Source organism: Gopherus evgoodei, chromosome 5 (genome assembly GCF_007399415.2).
Source record: "Gopherus evgoodei ecotype Sinaloan lineage chromosome 5, rGopEvg1_v1.p, whole genome shotgun sequence".
Lineage (NCBI taxonomy): Eukaryota > Metazoa > Chordata > Testudines > Testudinidae > Gopherus > Gopherus evgoodei.
In genome coordinates, this window is record NC_044326.1 from 131,581,346 (window position 1) to 131,600,285 (window position 18,940).

The 18,940-nt window shown below is 39.9% G+C and overlaps 1 protein-coding gene across 3 annotated transcripts in view; it reads left to right on the top strand.

Moving 5' to 3' along the window:
• The window catches only part of MOB1B (MOB kinase activator 1B), a 76,698-nt gene extending 69,004 nt beyond the window's left edge, over window positions 1–7,694 (top strand). For all 3 annotated transcript variants that reach the window (XM_030563536.1, XM_030563534.1, XM_030563535.1), the window contains exons 4-6: window positions 3,255–3,388; window positions 5,504–5,667; window positions 6,405–7,694. In XM_030563536.1, the coding sequence (XP_030419396.1) occupies window positions 3,255–3,388; window positions 5,504–5,667; window positions 6,405–6,482 (376 nt within the window). In that variant the 3' untranslated portion in view covers window positions 6,483–7,694. The remainder of the gene's footprint in view (window positions 1–3,254; window positions 3,389–5,503; window positions 5,668–6,404) is intronic.
• The last annotated feature ends 11,246 nt before the right edge of the window (window positions 7,695–18,940 follow it).

The window sequence follows — 18,940 nt, forward strand, 5'->3', positions numbered from 1 at the left end:
GTTCCTATGTATATTATAATACCCTTAAAAATCTTAATCCTAGCCTCTTAGCATGGGTGCTTTGCTTAACGAAAGTGATAGTTTTGTTCTACAGCTTTCTCAAAGGTATTTTTATTGGAAAGAAAAAGTGTACGTGCATTTATAAATGTGAAAATATGCCTACGCACTAAAGAACAAGACCAACACTTTTATATATATATAAAGAATTCTATGGAGGAGGCGTTGGTCTTGTTATCTTTAGTGCATAGGTATATTTTCACATTTTAGGTAGAATCATTAGCATATGTGAATAGAAAGAACAATTAACTAATCTATCTCAATCCTGGTAAATCCTAACAATGTCATTTGGGGCTGTTTGATCCTACAGTTAGTCACTGTAAATGTTATATTTCCTACTCTACCCACTAAATATCATTTTGTCTCTATTTTAACATAATCCATGAGCATTATAGGGGTTGGGGGTTTTCTCTCTTTTTTTCAAACAAGAGCAATCCAACCATAAGGTTGAGTTTTAGTTGATGGCAATGGCATGGTATGTTTGTTTTACTACTAGAGATGTAGGCGCTTCCTCACTCATTTGAGTCAATGTGTGAGTCTAGTTTTAATCTTCCATAACTGCCCTAATGTGGCTGCTCTAGATTTTGGGAACCCTCTACAGAAGTTTCAGTCCCAGAATAATGTTTTCATTAATACATTTAATCATACAGAAAACACTGATTTTATCAGCTTTGTGACCCCTAAAAGTACCAAATGTAATACTGCACCCAGTATTCTCACTGATACCCACACTTTATTGCTGCTATAGATTAAACCATCTCAAAGTTTTACTCCAGTTTCTTTTATGAAGCCAGACGTGGGGATTGCCAGAGTATTTGAAGATTATCTCTACATATTTCCACTTATAGTATGTGTTGTGGCAGAGAGTATATCTTTACTGTTTCTTAGAAGTCATACCGCTTCATACTCCAAGGTTGTCAAGTCATACAAGCTAAGCAGGGTCAATCCATGCACAAAAGACCTCAGAGGAACAAGGTGATGCATCAAGAAATGGTGTGGGTCACAATATGACAGACTGACGGTATCCTATGTTATCCTGAATGAACTTCATTGAATTAAGTTAAACCTTTCTGAATTAGGGTTGCTCTCTTTGGGGTACATTATATTACAAATGCAAATGTTTATGTATTATTGTGAGATTAGCGTGGAAGTGCTTTAGCAGGAAGATGAGATTAATGCAATTTCTGGAAGGTTTGAGAACTTCAAAGGACTTTTTGGGACAATACCCATGGATTAGATTTCCTAGAAAGTAGCTGGGGAATGCAATGACACACTTCGAATCCACTCTTTTGAATGTATGCCTGGGGGAAAAAACTATTGTTTACTAATTGCCAGCTCCTGAAATGAAAGGGTAAACACGTCATGATTGTGCCTGTTCTGAGCTGAAGCTGTGATGAGCTGGTAACTACCCCAGGTCTCCCCTAGGGCTGGGGTTGCTTAAGGTCTGCTCTGCGAGAATCAATGTTCGGACTGGGCAGTTCTTGGTAAATTCATTAACATGCAAGTAGACTTTTTGATTGTTTTTAATATGTTTTCTCTCTATGCTAGAACCTAAGAACGGTCATACTGGGTGAGACCAATAGTTCATCTAGCCCAGTATCCTGTCTTCCGACAGCACCAATGCCAGATGCTTCAGAGGGAATGAACAGAACAGGGCAATATCTAGCCAATCCCAGCTTCTGGCAGTCAGAGGCAAGGGGCACTCAGAGCCTGAGGTTGCTTCCCTGACCCTCTTGGCTAAAAGCCATTGGTGGATCTATTCTCCATGAACTTATCTAATTCTTTCTTGAACCCAGTTACAGTATAGTTTTGGCCTGCACAACATCCACTGGCAGAGAGTTCACAGGTCGACTGCGTTGTATGAAGAAATACTTCCTTTTGCTTTAAACTTGCTGCCTATTAATTTCATTGGTTCTTGTGTTATGTGAAGGAGTAAGTAATACTTCCTTATTCATTTTCTCCATACCATTCATGATATTTTAGACCTCTATCATAGCTCCCCAGTCATCTGTTTTCCAAGCTGAAAAGTCTGTCTTTTTAATCTCTCCTTGTATGGAAGCTGTTCCATACCCTTAATCATTTTTCTTGCCCTTCTTTGTACCTTTTCCAATTCTAATATATCTTTTTTGAGATGGGGAGACAAGAACAGCACACAGTATTCAAAGTGTGGGCGTACCATGGATTTATATAGAGGCATTATGATATTGATGTCTTCTTATCTATCCCTTTCCTAATGGTTCCTAACATTCTGTTAGCTTTTTGGACTGCTGTTGTACATTGACCAGATGTTTTCAAAGAACTATCCATGATTTGATAAACCAAGAGAGATGTGTAAATAAATGTGTTTAGTCTTGTTTACTGCCGTAATTGATCTCGCTTCTAAAAAATATTGAGAAAAGATTCTCCTAGTTGCTGATTTAACTGACAAAACACCTTAAATTGTTTAAAATAGGCAGTCTAATTAAATTATGTCCACAATTTTGCCCTTGTGTAAAACATATATTTTAAACATATTTTACAAAGCTGTATGACCAACAAAATTGTTCTCATAATTTTAATTCTGGAGGAAACATTTTTAAACAATCATTCCTGCTGTTTGCCACTCAAACATCCTGGCATTCTGCTATTGTGTTAAGAATAGAAAATGAAAGTGACTAGGCTATTTTCAGTCCATGCTGAAAAAAATGAAGAGTAAACTTAAGCTCTTTAAAAGTTAATAAGATTTATTAAAGTTCTTTCAGTTCTCATAATTTAAGATCAGATTTGTAGGATAGGTAACGATGTTTTCTCTGAAAGCACATTGTTTTAAACTGGCAGTATCATTCTCTTTTGTATTTAGAGGAATATAATATAATATTTAGAGGGTGTGTGTGTGTGTGTGTGTGTGTGTGTGTGTGTGTGTGTGTGTGTGTGTGTGTGTGTGTGTGTGTGTGTGTGTGTGTATAATATATATAAAATAGCTCATTGGTTCCTTTGGGAGAACTTTAGCACTGCAGCACTCAGCAGTCCTTTTCATCCTGGGTTGGCAGTATGTACACTCCCTTGGTGATAGGGAAGGACCGGGAGTGAATGTCTCTAAAAGCATTATAAAAATCAAGTTTAATCCTTAAACAGAAACAAAAAAAACCTTTCCAAGGCTTTTGTATGAATGACAGTTGTGTGTTCAAGAGATGTCTTTCCTTTCTGTTCCAATCCAGATACGAGTATCACTGGGCCGATGGGACAAACATAAAGAAACCAATCAAGTGTTCAGCACCAAAGTACATTGATTATCTGATGACTTGGGTCCAGGATCAACTGGATGACGAAACACTATTTCCATCCAAAATAGGTAAAAATTAACAGTGAAATCAGCATCCTGTTGTACAGGACTATTAAGATCTCTTAGCATTGAAAAGCATGTGTAGCTTTGTGTCTGAATTTACAGGAAGGAAAAAATATCGATTCAACCCCAAAGGAATTCAGCAATAAATAAAAATAGTGAGCTGTTGAATATTGAGTTGTTTCTTAAATGATTAGTGACTGCTGTAGGACAGTTAAAGAACAATTTAATAGTACACTGAAAGGTACTTGCATCTGTTAAACAGGTACAATTTGTTTGCCTGGCTATCAGACATGATACATAATAGAGCAATCCTTAATAAAAACCTGTTAAAATTCAGGATGTAGAAAAAGGGTGTTTCTGTTTAATAAGCAACTGTATTTTCATTGAGTCTTCAGCTTTTTCCTTTTAAAAAGCAGGGTGTTGCTCCTAGAGAAATGGAAGAGGAGGAAAAGTCATTCCAACCCCTGTACTGTATCCTCAGTATCTTTTTGCAGAATATTGTGTTTTCCCAACTACCAAAATAAGTTTCTGTGCAGGAAAGAAGCATAGCCCCAGGAGGATTTCCCCTACTGGGTCAGCATTGATCGTGAATACAGAACTTATTGTTTACAAATACATTGGGAAATGTTTTATGTTTTAAGGAGGCTTCTTTAAATGCATGGCACTATTAAGCAAGCAGCTAATGACAGCCCATTTTAAAAAAATGGACCATCTGTCAAAATCAAGTGGCTTTTGCTTTTACTTGTTCATGATTTTAGTCAGGTGCAATGAACCTATAATAGGTTTTGTTTTTTAAGTCATCCCTCTTCCCAGCTATCCCCTGCTTAGTAGGTGGCAACGTAGAACCTGTTAGCAAGATGGCATTTGCTTTAGTGCTTCAGTTGAGAGCTGTTGGGCACAGCGAGTGGGGAAGAGAAAAGCTGCTTTTATTATTATTAACAGTAACGTTAAGGGTGTTTTTTAATTATTTAATATTGATCTTACTGTAGTGCACAGAGGGCTCGGGTCTCCATTTTGTTTGGCCCTGTTCAAGTATATATGAAGACATTTTTTTTTAATAGGATGGGGGACTATATTTTGGAAAGCAGTGACTCAGAAAATGACTAAGGGTATGGCTACACTTGAAATTTCAAAGTGCTGCCGCGGCAGCGCTTTGAAGTGTGAATGTAGTCGGAGCTCCAGTGCTGGGATAGGCTCTCCCAGCGCTGCACGTAAACCACATCCCTTACGGGTGTAGCTTGCAGCGCTGGGAGCCGCGCTCCCAGCGCTGCGGCACTGATTACACTGAGGCTTTACAGCGCTGGATCTTGCAGCGCCCAGGGGGGCGTTTTTTCACACCCCTGAGCGCGAAAGTTGCAGCGCTGTAAAGTGCCAGTGTAGCCATGGCCTAACAGGGTCATAGGGGATAACCAAGTGAACATGCACTGCCACTGTGATGCAATAGCTTAAGAGAGCAAATGCAATCCTTAGACATATAAGCAAGGAAATACTGAGTAGGAGTAAGGAGGTGTTTTTACCCCAGTATAAGGGATTAGTGAGACCACTACTGACATACTCTGTCCAGTTCTAGTGTCCACAGTGTAAAGGGTATGTTGATAAATTGGAAGGGGTTCAGAAAAGAGCTACAAGATTGATTTGAAGTCTGTCGTACGGTGAGACGCAAAAGAAGTTCAGTCTATTTAGTTCATCCAAGAGAAGGTTGAGAGGTAACTTGATCATAGTTATGTACCTATATGGGGAGAAGATTTCTGATAGTAGAGGACACTTTAATCTTGCAGACTAAGGCATAACAAGTGGTTGGAAGCTGAAGCTAGACAAATTCAAACTAGAAATTAGGTGCAGTTTTTTTGACAGCAAGGCTAACCATTGGCACCATTTACACAGAGACGTTGGGGAATTTTCCATCTTTTGGAGTTTTTAAAGCAAGAATGGGATCTCTTTCTTCAACATATGCTCTGACTCAGATAGGAGTTATGGGCTTGATGTAGGTAGGAATCACTGGGTGAAATCCCTGGCCTGTGTTATGTGCTCAGTGATCATAATAGTCCCTGTGGCTTTAAAATCTATGAAGACACAGTGTTGTTGCCCCAAGGAGCTTACTCTACATTTGTTTCTTTTTAGGTGTTCCTTTCCCAAAGAACTTCATGTCAGTGGCAAAGACCATTCTAAAACGTCTCTTTAGAGTTTATGCTCACATTTACCACCAGCACTTTGATCCAGTGATCCAGCTGCAAGAAGAGGCACATCTTAACACATCCTTCAAGCACTTTATTTTTTTTGTTCAGGTAAATTAGCATAAGAATGCGATGGTAATGGTTGCCTTCTGCTCTGAAGACAGCATATATTAAAATGTCGATGTATAAAAATACCATTCTTTCTGAGTTTTCTAGGAGTTGGTATAGAAGCAGGTGTTTTTACATAATTGGGCAGCTCGAAGCCCAAGATGCTACCTTATTGGTAATGCAGTGTATAATTATTGCTGTAAGTATTAACAGATTGCAACAGCGAATTATGACATGTTTCCACAAGACAGACAAGTACCAAAGAAAACCTTAATTCACAGCCGGTAGAAGAAGAAAACTGAAATCAAGCTGCAGAGTGCATTTACTGGCTGCAACTGTTTTTCCATCAAGGAAGTGGCTGGCCCTTTAGAAGTTATAAAAGGGGGAAAACTGTCTGAGCTGCATTGTTGGATGGCTTTAATGCAGAACAGGGTCTGAGAAGGGTGTTTACTCAATGTGAAGTAAAATCTTTTTTTTGGAATATGAATCTACCAGGCACTTTATTGAGCACGCTCATTCATTTCACATAGGCTGCTGAATAGCCTTCTGATGATTGTAACCATGTTTAGTCATTAGTGACCTAGATTGGATTTGAACCAGCTATCTAGATGTTGAAAATGGCTAACAGGTAAGCCTGACCGATTGCAAACTGCAGGGTAACTTTATAACTAAATGTAAAGCTAGTACTAACACTGCATTGTCTGTTCAAGTAAAATGTTGTTTCCCCACCCTTTCTACAGGAATTCAACCTTATTGACAGAAGAGAACTGGCTCCACTTCAAGAACTGATTGAAAAACTGACCTCTAAGGATAGATAAAAGGAAGTGGATTTGTGGAAATAGCAAGCGTGTGGTATTTCTGGGGTTTTCGTTTGTTTGTTTTGTTCTGTTTTGAAAACAAAACAAAACCTTGTTCTGTTCTTACAGGCAGCCAAGATCCATTCTTTGTGCTTGTATTAGGGGAAATCTTTGTCTTTTAGTGACATGCAGTAAATGGCTTTTTTTTCTCATTGTGGATTTTTAGTAGATTTTGAGTGTTTAAAAAGGAAATATGCTTGTTGGGGGATTTGACACTGCTGATGGATGGGTTCTCTTTTGTGTCAATTGTAGCCCATTCTCATGAAGTCCCTAAAAGACTTACATTCTCTAAGTGCCTTGGCAGACTCGCTTCTGAGGTGCAAAGCACACACAATACTGAACATTGCTGGAAACAGAAAATATAACCTACCCAGGACACTTACTGATGCTTGGTTTAGAATATATATGCTTAAAGTACAAAAGCCATAACTTACTTAAAGCAGTGATCTCCAGCTTTTAATACAAAGTATCACCATTTTTTAAAGAGATGAATATAAAGCTTCTCAAAATTAGGTATTTCTAAAAAACAAAAAAAAAAAAAAAATTATAGTGATGGTGACACTTCACATCATGTCCTAGTCACCAGACCTAAATGATAAAGATTTTAAAACCACGGATGACCCAGGATAGCAGAGGGTTGGCTCTCCATTCCACTGCAGTTTTGCACTGATTGTTACATATATTTATTTTGTTAATATAAAAATCAACTCAAGCCAGCCTAATGTACTGTAAGGTACATTACTTCCTTTAATAAAGTTTCCTAGCATTTCCCAAAGGAGCCAACCAATTTGCAAAAGTATCTTCAGTGAGAAGGAAAGATCTATTTATTCATCATCAAAAATGACACATAGGTAATATTAAGAAAGACCTTGTTTTAAATCCACTAGAGTGATGCCATTTAAACATGAACAGTAAAAAGCTAACTCAAGATTAGCGCTCAGATTCTCAAGCTTTTTCATAAGAAAACATCTCTTTGTGGAAAGATTGTCTTGTGGACCACTTTCCATTTGCAATCAGAAGGTCCACAGCCCATCTCATTCATAATTGTATGAGGTCTCTGTGGTAACTACAGCAATTGTTTACATGGGGAAAGTTATATTAAGTAATACACCGCTACCTCAATATAACGCCACCTGATATAACATGAATTTGGACATGCTCCGGGGGGGCGGGGCTGTGCACTCCAGTGGATCAAAGCAAGTTCAATATAACACAGTTTCACCTATAACGCGGTAAGATTTTTTGGCTTCCAAGGACAGCTTTATATCAAGGTAGAGGTGTATTTGTATATTTTTAGCTGTTTTTAGCATGGCAAGTACTTTTTTTCTTTTTGAGAAAACAATCTCACAATCTCCTTTTTCTTTTATTTCATCTCTCCCTCTGTTTCTGGTTCTGTTTCTCTCAAACTGGAAACTGGGAGAACCAGTAGCATGTGACAAGACGTTTCCATTGACCACCTGAAAGTGGTTCACAGACTACTATTTGGACATTTCTGTGCTATAGTTATGTGAAACTCAGGGAGTTTCCATCTCAGAAATTTGTATGGAATGTATCTTTGCTTTCAATCTGTGTATCTTTGTACCTGTCAAATTTTGGCTTCAAATACATTTGTCTTACACATTTGTAATGTGCCATCCCCATAGTATCATCAGTATCTAGGTGCCAAATCTCAAAATGAAAAAGTAGCCAGTTTTCACCTGCTTTTGCATCATAACTTAGCAGAACCACAGATTTTACATGATTTTGATGCAAAGACGTAAATTGAACCATGATACTGACCTCCTGTGTAAAGCACTTTGAGAGCTAAAGATGAAAAGCACTGTAAAAGAACTAGCTATTATTATTACGCACTACCATGGTTCTTGAACCTTGATGATCTTTAGATTTTTACAGTTTGTGACAGAACAATAGAAGTGTTGCAGGATATCCTGAAACCATGCGAACATTTCACACACCTCTGCTTGACACACATTTTTGACTTTGATAGTTCAGAGTGCCTAATTTTGTATGGAAAAACACAATTACACATGCAAAGAGCCTGCAAAATTTGTAACTGGCCATTTGTGCTTGCAGATGTAACTGGTATTTGCATAAACAGATACACACTTAATTTTGGAAGTCAGGCCTACGTTCTTGAAATAGGAAACTCCATTGTTTTATTATTACTTATTTACTAAGCAAAATCATCTGAGGCTTGAAAAAACCTGTTTTACCTAAACATATATCCTCCAATTGGGCAAAAGATTTCTAATGTAGCAAAAGCTGATATTAGCTGACTTTTTGTTTGCCTCACCGATTACTAATATCGTAACCTTATTTGTTACTTGAACTGAGCATAGCTCTGGGAATCCAGCTATGGACTAGCAGACTGCCTTGATGGTCTGTTCATTGCATCTCCTTTATAGAAAGACCAAGTTTTAGATAGCTGTTACCTGAGCTTCCCTTATTAATTTGTAAGCCGTGCTCACATTGTATCTTACAATTGATTAGTATGGCAGCAATAGTTCGTAGCAGTGAAGTTAAAATTTAACATTCGGACATTGTTCTTTCAGCTTCATCAAGAAATACAAATCCCTTGCATGTCTGTTAGCTGATCTACGTCTTGGATTTATAGGTAAAATTACAGCACAGGGCTTTATCGACCTTAAAAACAAGCTACCAAGGGGTGGGGGAAGCAATTGGGTTTGTCTTTTTTTCCTTCTTTGTGATATATCTAGGTCTGAAAGATCTTCCCAAAAAATGGGGTGAAAAGGAGAAGCTGCTGCCATTCTTTTGTTCTCTTATATTAGAAATGTCAGGTCTCGGCTTTGTTTTTTCCGGGAGCCTCCGTGAAAAACTGGAGTGGGAGCTTTCTGAGCCCACAGTTAAAGGGTCAAGATGTTTGAATCTTTCACACAGATTGATTTTCTTTCAAGTATTTGAACAAAAAATAGGTTTAAAAAGTCAGACGAAAATCCCCTCCCCTCTCAATTACTGATGTTCCAGTCTCTCATGTGAAAAAACCAAACAGAATCCTTTACCTGCTTTTGGGAAGATCTTTGAGATCTTCGTACATCAGAAAGAAGTAAAAAGGGTACGGACACCATTTGTTTTCCTATAACTGGAATATTCACACCCAACGTTTTACTAACTCACTGTTCCTAGAGTTTGTAGGCTCTGGGCCAGTACTACTAGGAAGAGCATAGCAATGTGTAATTTACTTCAGGAGTCCACAGCAAGGGCAGCTTGGATGTGCTTCAGACAGCAGTGCATACACTAGCTGGCTGTACATCTGAATGCACTCCCTAGTATCAGAACATGCCCACTCTGGACTGCGGAGTACTGTCTTGTGCAAGAACCAGTCCCCCCACCTCTCATTCAAGTGTTGGAGAAAGAGGTTCCCTGCCCCACCCCCACCCCAGCAAACTGTGCTGTGCACATAAAAGGGGCTGGTTTTGGTCTCCTATGTTAAGTAAGTTCACAGGGAACTCGATACTTATCTGGGCTGAGCTGCACAAGTCGATGCCTGAGTATTGGTCTTAATACTTTATTTCCTTGCTTTTGGGGGATGGGATGGGAAGGGATAGACAACTGATCCAGATACTAAATCCAGTTTCAGAACTGTAGCTATAATTACCTGTAGATCTGTTATGGTCCGAGGGTCTTTTTAGTTCCTGGATAATTACTCAACAGACTAAATGGTGCTGGCATCCATCTGACTGTTCAGAAGGCAGAGTCATCTCCCTAAAACTTACCTGAACAAACTGTTCTAATGCACTTCAGATATGAAGAAAACTAAATTTTTAAATTGCTCTTGTGGCTGTGGCCTTTCATGCTTCGCTTCAGTCTGAAGAACATTTTATAGCTGAAATTTGGGGGCTTGTAATGGAAATACACTGACAGGCTTTTAATTGTATGGAGGCGTAAATTGTGCTGCTTTTAATAGCTAACGGCATCTGCATCGTTAATTTTCATTTCCACTGAAAACTGCTTTGCTGAGCTTACTGTAATCAGTATTGGTTTACAGGCTAGTGTGGGTGTATAGTGTGCAGATTATGTTTCTGGCAAGATGAAAAGATTTTAATAGGTAATAATTGGAGATATACCAATCTCCTGGAACTGGAAGAGACCTTGAAAGGTCATTGAGTCCAGCCCGCTGCCTTCACTAGCAGGACCAATTTTTGCCCCCGATCCTTAAGTGGCCCCCTCAAGGATTGAACTCACAACCCTGGGTTTAGCAGGCCAATGCTCAAACCACTGAGCTGTCCCTCCCCCCTTTTGACCATTGATGATCTTCTCGCATCTCTAGAAGGCACTAGACATTGGCCTGGTCTACACTACAAAGTTATGTTGACAAAAGACATCATATGTTGACCTCGTTGTGCAAATGTCTCCACTTAAATGTGGCTCCTGATGACATAAGTGCCCTGCTATGCCAATTTAATAACACCCCCTCCCGAGCTATGACGTAGAGCTATGGTTGATGATTAGGTCGATGCATTGCCATTGTAGACACAACATTATTTACGTTGACTCTTACTGTCCTCCAGCAGCTGCCCCACACTGATCACTCTGGTCACTATTGTGAATTCTGCTGCTCAGGTGGCACAGAGGCCAGAAGCGTCTCTCCCCCACTCCAACCTATTAAAGCCCTATTAATTTTCGAAATTCCTTTTTCTGGCTTGGCAAGCACACCTAGCAGCTCTCCATTGTTCAGTGCAACTGCTCAGCTGATGATGCTGCCTACATGCTCCGGATGTGCTCCTGCCTGGAATACACAGGAGGTGTTGGATCTCCTGGGCCTTTAGGAACATGAGGCTGTGCAGGCACAGCTCCGAACTAGCAGTAGAAATGTAGACATCTATGAGCAGATTGCTCAGGGGATGCAGGAGAAGGGATACATCAGGGACCAGCAGCAGTGCCACATGAAAGGCAAGGAGCTGTGGCAGGCATACCAGAAGGCCATCAACAATCAATCCATTGCCAAGCCATAGACCTGCTGCATTTACAAATTGCTGCATGCTGTATCTGGTGGAGAAACCACCCCCCTCTCTGAAAGCACCATGGATACCTCTGAGGAGCTTGAGTCACAGACCCCCGCCATGAACAGCGAGGAGGAGGTGGTGGACGAGGAAGAGGAGGAGAAGTATGGGGGACAGATGCTGGTGGGGATCCAGCTGCACAGCAAGCCAGGACCCTGTTTTTGACTCCAGCACAGTCCAGCCAGTCCCACCAGTTGAGCACAGGAGAGCCTGATGCAGGGGAAGAAAGCTCAGATAAGTGTGTAGTTTAATTTTCAATAACAGAGATGCCCCCACCTCAAAGTGGCAGGGCACATCTTTTGAGTTATCATTAATTTACTTGTGCTAGAAGAGGGTGTGATACAACCAAGAGAGGCAGAGTTGCTCTAGAGTTTGTTTATGTGCGCAGGGATGTCCCTTGAATCCTCTGTGGAGAGCTCAATGGAACTTTCATGGAGGAACTCTGCAATCCTCTGCCAGTGGTTTCTAGGGATGGCTGCCTTATTTCTACTTTCCCACGCCAGTCAGCGATAACTTTAGCTGGCACCATTGCAGTACACAGGCTAGCAGCATACAGGCCTGGGCAGCTTCTGGACACCAGCAGCAGCTCTGTTCTCTCTGCTTCTGTTACCCTCAAGTGAGATATCAGCTATGAAAATGGTGCCCGTATTCAGTGCCCTGTACTACTAGAATCATAGAATATCAGGGTTGAGAGAGACCTCAGGAGGTCATCTAGTCCAACCCCCTGCTCAAAGCAGGACCAATCCCCAACTAAATCATCCCAGCCAGGGCCTTCTCAAGCCTGACCTTAAAAACCTCTAAGGAAGGAGATTCCACCACCTCCCTAGGTAACCCATTCCAGTGCTTCAGCACCCTCCTAGTGAAAAAGTTCTTCCTAATATCCAGCCTATACATCCCCCACTGCAACTTGAGACCATTACTCCTCGTTCTGTCATCTGCTACCACTGAGAACAGTCTAGATCCATCCTCTTTGGAACCCCCTTTCAGGTAGTTGAAAGCAGCTATTAAATCCCTCCTCAATTCTTCTCTTCAATTCTTCTCTTCACATCTGCATTATGATGCAATCCCATCAGTCAGTGCTTGTTTCTTGGGCCCAGAAGCAGTGCTCCACGATGTGCAGCTGCTCCATGAATGCCAACAAGAACCTTGAATTGGTTCTTGGTGTCCCACCGCAATCTGTCATCCAAGGAATCATCATGTTCCCCGTATCTCTTCTTGTGGTTCTGCAGTTACTTCAGGATAGTGCACCCTGTGCTTGCAATACTCATTAAAATAGTGCAGAGGTGTGCAGATCCATGCTTTTGTCAGAGATGGCAGACAGCAAGGAGAAACACACAGGTTTGTGGGATTTTGAAAAAAAGTCTCCAAAATTATGGGATACAGATGGCGCTATGGGATGGAGACCATTGCAAACTGGAAAGTTGACCCCATGCTTCCAGTTACCCTGCCCAACTCATTTCTGCCCCATCAAACATTGTCAAAACTTCCTAAAAAGTGCACTGGATGATGGTGAGTTGCACAGTGGGATACTTATCCATGGTGCACCACAGTCTGCGTCGATACAAGTGCTCCTGGTGAGTACATGCTCTGCTGACAGAACGAGCCCCGTATGCACTCACTCAAGTGATTTACTAACTGCAGCAGCTGTATGCTGATGTAAGTTTGTAATGTAGACATGGCCCTAGTCAATGCTTTGCTGTATATCTAAATGAGAACGGTGTTAACCAGAAAGCCCCTTTAAAAAACAGTTTACTTGTGATTATTTGGATTAGCATTCTCTATTGAGAGTCTGCAGGCACGGTAAATATTTTTTTTAAAATGTATGGAGCACTAAAAGGTGTTTTTATATGATCTAATCAGAAATAGATTAGAAGGCTTAAAGTACTGAAGAATCCAAAACTTAAAAGCAGGGATTTGCAGACTGTAGCTGAGCAGTAGCTGTATTTATTTTGACAGTCTGCCTCCTCACTTTGGATATTTGATCTCAATTTTAAAACAGCAGCTATAAAAATTCAGGACACACTCTTCTGCAGTTCATACTCTAATATATTAGAAATTAATATCTAGAATTCTAGGCTTGCATGGGCTTCTTATTCTTCTGCTGTGTTTGTTACTTGGCATCTAAAAGGTCATTAATTCTGTCACTGTTCATCTAGATAATTTTGGCTCTTAAAACTACATCTTTGAATAGAGAAGACAAACCTTTTGAAGACATGAGTAGTGTACATGAAATGTGGACTGTGAAAAATAGTTGGTGGAAACCTTTAATACTAACTTCTAGATATGTAATAAAAGCCTGGAGATCACTGTCAGAAATAAAGCTGTTTGAATATACTTTAATTATACTAATCTTTGAAGATAGCATCTAAGATACTAAAGCAGTGCATGGGATAGAGTATCCCTTTTTGTATTATACTTGCAGCTTTTAATTTTCAAATATTTTAGCAAAAGACTTGGGACCAGAATTGAGTGTGTTTACACTTGTAGAGCATGGGCACATTAAAATATTAAGCAAAATTCATCTTGGTTTTTAAACTCAGCTGGACTCTAGTAAACTTGGTAACAACAATATCTTTTAAAAAACATAACAAACCATAACACTCATCTAGATCCATGTTATAAAGGGATACTCTGTTAGCTATTTAATTGTTTTGATATTAAACAGTGGCACGTTAGGTCTTGTTGGCACTCGGAGCAGAACCATGCAAGCCACACCTGATCTGGTTATGCTCCCAGTATAGGTTAAGGCTTTACAGTTTAATAAAGTTTTTAAACAGGTTTTGCTATTTTTCAGCTACCAGCGTGTTTGATCATATTGGTGATTTGTGTGGTAACTTCAGGAAGTAATGTACCTTGAGATGAGATCACGGTTGGCATACTGTACTACTTCTGTTCTGCTATCTTATGCCAGAGGTGAATTTGGTCCAGGGAATTTACACAATTAGGATAGTAGATAAATTTTAATCACAGACATTTTTAAGTCTTTCATAGTCAAGTCGGGGGTTCAAGTTAACTGCACAAGTGGAGACGATGTGCCACATCTGACTTGCTGGTAGCTGAATTGATGCCCAACATCATAGAGGGGGAGAAAGAAGAAAAGTTTTAAAAGGGGGCAAATAGCCTGTTTGCAAGTGTCTCTAGTTTCTTTTACTGCTTACTATGCAATGTAGAACTTTTGCGTTTACCTGGATAGAAAACAGAGAGGTACTGTCGTCTATTTAATATTTTGGAACTGAACACTCTCTCTGAAACTCACTTCACAGGTATAAGATGCCTATTTGCTGCTATTGACTTTCTTTACCTTCCAGATTCCTCCTTTTTCTTTCTTAGCCCCCTTTCCCTGAATCACTACACAAAGTTGTATTAAAAATATTTCATTTAGAGTGTTTTTTGTGTCACCCGACACTGGAGTGCTATATTACTGTGTGTAAAACAACAGTTTTCAGCTGGACTGTTAAAGGGAAAGCATGAATATAGACCTGCCCGTTTCTTCCACTAGAAAATTCCCACCGTTATTTAGAGCCTTGTTTTTTTTGATTGGTAGCTTCATTGGAATTTTCCACACTGAATCACTAGCACCTCTAGTGCTGAGGTTTTAAAACTGTGTAAAAGTTTTGATGTTTTATCTTGTTAGTTGATAACTAACATGGACATTCAGAGTGTTACACACCTTGTTTTCTCCTTATTTTAAAATATAATTTCCTCTTAACAATTGAAGACTGCAAAATGACTAAATTTCAAAAAGCTCATTTTTGTTCTAAGAACTGTCCTTCAATGGTTCTTCATTGATTACTGTATTTTTAGGGGAAATTAATTTTTATAGCCATTAAACTGTACTCATTATTTTTGTACATGTGCAACTAGGGACATTTTGGGACACAAATCTTGAAGGGAACACTTAATTCTTTGCTGTTTTGATTCTTCCTATATGCTGGAGTTGTATTGCTAAATACTACCACTGGAAGCAATATCTTGATGTGCAATGGAGGTGAGAGAAGAATGCAAAAAAAGTGAATGAGGTTTGAATAAAAATTAATTGCTGGAGGCAAAAGGACATTGCAAAAGCAACACTGTGTAACCTTCATATTCACTTCTTTATACATCTTAAAGCAGCTGGAAGAAAAAAATAGGTGTAAAATATGAAATGCAACATGGGAATCCGTACTGTAAGCTAACCGTGCCAATATTGCTTCAGTTTGTAGGCTTTATTGATTGGTATTTTAGTTTTAGATCAAAACAGCTTTTGATTAGAAAGAAAAAGTTGAATGTCTGAAAATCTGCAACATGTTTATTTGAGAGATGTAAATAATGTATACAGATTGCTGTATGTGATGGGATGAAAAATATTTAAATTCTAGGTTTTTTCAGTAAGAAACTGAATGCTGTTTATAAGAAGAAAAATAAATAGCTATGTTTGACCATGATTGTCTTTTTTTCTTCCTAGAAATGTTTTAACTTATATTTCTGATTTGTAGATAGAACTCAGTTAGTTCTATAGCTGTATATTGTACACACATGAACGTTCCACCTCCAAATTAGATTTTTGTAATTACTCCACTTGAATTTGTGAATATTTGTATTACAGGCAGACCCAATAGCAATAAAAGAACCTGATGTCCTCTCCTTTCCTTATTTTGTGGTTTGAAATGGTAACTTAGAAAAAGTGGGAGAAACCTGGAATGCAAATTGGACTCAGCACTGTACCACTCACCCATTATCTGAAGTGTTGGCATCTCTACTGGGGTCATTATGAAAACTGTTACATGGATTATTTTATACAGATTGTCATTTAAATCATAGCCATGCATTTTATACCAGTTAGAACAATACACATTCCCAAGAGGTATTCAGTTTGTACGCTAAGCTGAGATTTAAGATTTTACTTTTCGTAACACCTCTACTCCGTACAAGCCACAGCGCCTCTCCTCTGCCCACAGCTAAGTGTGACAGGAGCCATATGTCTTGGGTTCCAAAGCCTAGTGGCATCCTTCCCCTTGCAGTACTCCATCCTCCTGGCCACTCCGCTCTTCCCTACCCACCCATGTAATCCCAACTAACAAGAATGTTTCCCTTCCTCTGCCCTTTGTATTGGCTATTTACATTGTAAACTCTTCGAGGTAGGGATTGCCTTTTACTGTGTATGCATGCTGTCTAGCACAACGGAGCCCCTGTCTCCTGTGGAGTCTCTAGGCACTACCATACTACAAATAATAAATATTTCTCAAATTAGAGTTAATTTTAAAAGAATCAGAATAACAAATCACAGACACTAAAAATTAAATGAGAAAATGACTAATCAGCCCATATATTAACTAGTATTGGTATTGTACAAATAAGTTGGTCACCTTAAGTGGCTAGGCAAATACATTCTTATGTAGTTCCTTTTGTACACCTGGGTTTATATAACGTTCTCAAGAAACACTTTCAGAAGGAGTTGAATATTTTCACGACTAACCGCCTGCATGCAACTCATGGATTCTAGGATTTGTCTTGATGAAGCATGAGTGGTAACTGTATGACTGCCCCTTGGAGACATCCTTGATCATTCCATGCTTTGAGGCCATTGTTACATTGTCTACAGTGCTCACAATCATGAGTGCCTACCTCATGGCAGACTGCCAAAAGCAGGGCAGACACTCCAAACTGGTGATATGTTCTGTAATTAGATTTCCCCAAGACAGTAACAAATATGAACTCCTAAAGTCTTACAATAATTTTATAATGGAGTCACAGACAGTCCCCTTAGATACTCCAGTGTGTCTTGCCATCCAGGCAAGGTGGACTATGTGATAAGTTGTCATTTACACATACAAAATCACAAATATGCCAGGTTACTCCCACTCCCAAGAGACCAGTTACGCACCCAGATTGAGTTGCATTCTAGATCTCACACCCAAGACAATGCTGGTAGCCAATTCTACACTAAACTAACTAAAGGTTTATTAGCTAAGAAAAAGAAATGAAAGTTATTGAGAGGTTAAAGCAGGTAAAAACATGTACAGGTGAGTTACAGTTTCTCATCCTAGATGGTAGCAGAGAGATAAATCTGCCAGTTTCCCAAAAGTCTCTCAGGGCTATCCAGAATAATTCTGGGGAATCTCCATCTTCTCATTCAGTTATTCTGCCCTGTTAGGCCTGAAATACACTAGGGGTGGGGGGTCGATGTAAGATACGCAACTTCAGCTACGGGAATACTGCAGCTGAAGTTGACATATCTTATTTCGACTTACCTTCCGTCCTCATGGCACGGGATCGACAGCCGCGGCTCCCCGTTGACTCCACTGCCGCTCGCTTTGGTGGAGTTCCAGAGTCGACGGGGAGAGAGTTCAGGGATCAATATATTGCATCTAGATGAGACGTGATATATCGATCCCCGATAAATCGATCACTACCCGCTGATCCGGTGGGTAGTCTGGACATACCCTTAGAATCCAAACAGCCCAGAGATGAAAGATTTTCGTTTATATCCATATTTATAGCTATCACATCATTTTTTTCTTTGGTGGTGAGAGAGAGGTTCTTTAAAGTCTTTGAATGCTCCACACTGACCACTCACTTTGAAGTGACCTTTCTGATAAGAGTACAGTAACTTCTCCCTTAACATTGTAGTTATGTTCCTGAAAAATGCAACATTAAGTGAAACAACATTAAACGAATCCAATTTTCCCATAAGATTTAATGTAAATATGAGGGGATAGGTTCCAAGGAAATTTTTGGGGGGCAGACAAAAGACATTATATACTGTACTGCGGTTTGGAAGTTCCCCAGGCTTACCTCACACAGGCACAAGGATGCTAGGAAGTACCTTTGCAGCATCAGCGGCAGCTTCCCCGGAGAAGAACAGGTGCCGACTTTGCCAGGGGATGCTCCAGGCCTGCCACTTCCTGTCCCTGCTCCACTCTAGGCCCACCTCTTCCTACACTCACTCCACCTCCTCTCCAGAGCAGTCGCATCCCCGCTCCTTCCCACCACCCCCAAAGTCCTAAGGGCTGCCAAACAGCTGCGCTTCCCTGCTCCTGCCCCTCCCTCCCTCCCTCCCAGAAAGTCCTAGGCGCCACCAAACTGCTGTTTGGCAGCAGGGAAGTGCTTGGAGGGACGGGGACAAGATGGAGAAGAGGAACTTGTGCAATGCTCCCTTATAAAGTTGCTGGACAGAGCAGGCAGCCAAATGACCTTATAAGGGAGCATTGCACAACTTTAAATGAGCATGTTCCCTAACTGAGCAGTGATGAAACCTTAAGCAGGAGGATATTAAGTGAGGTGTTACTGTACTTCATTTCCATTACACAAGGTTTCTTTCACGTTTGGAGGGTTATTTTAGATATTGGGGGTCATATACCATGCAAAATATTAACAAGGTGCAGATAAGTGAAAATACAGCATAAAAAATCTCATTAA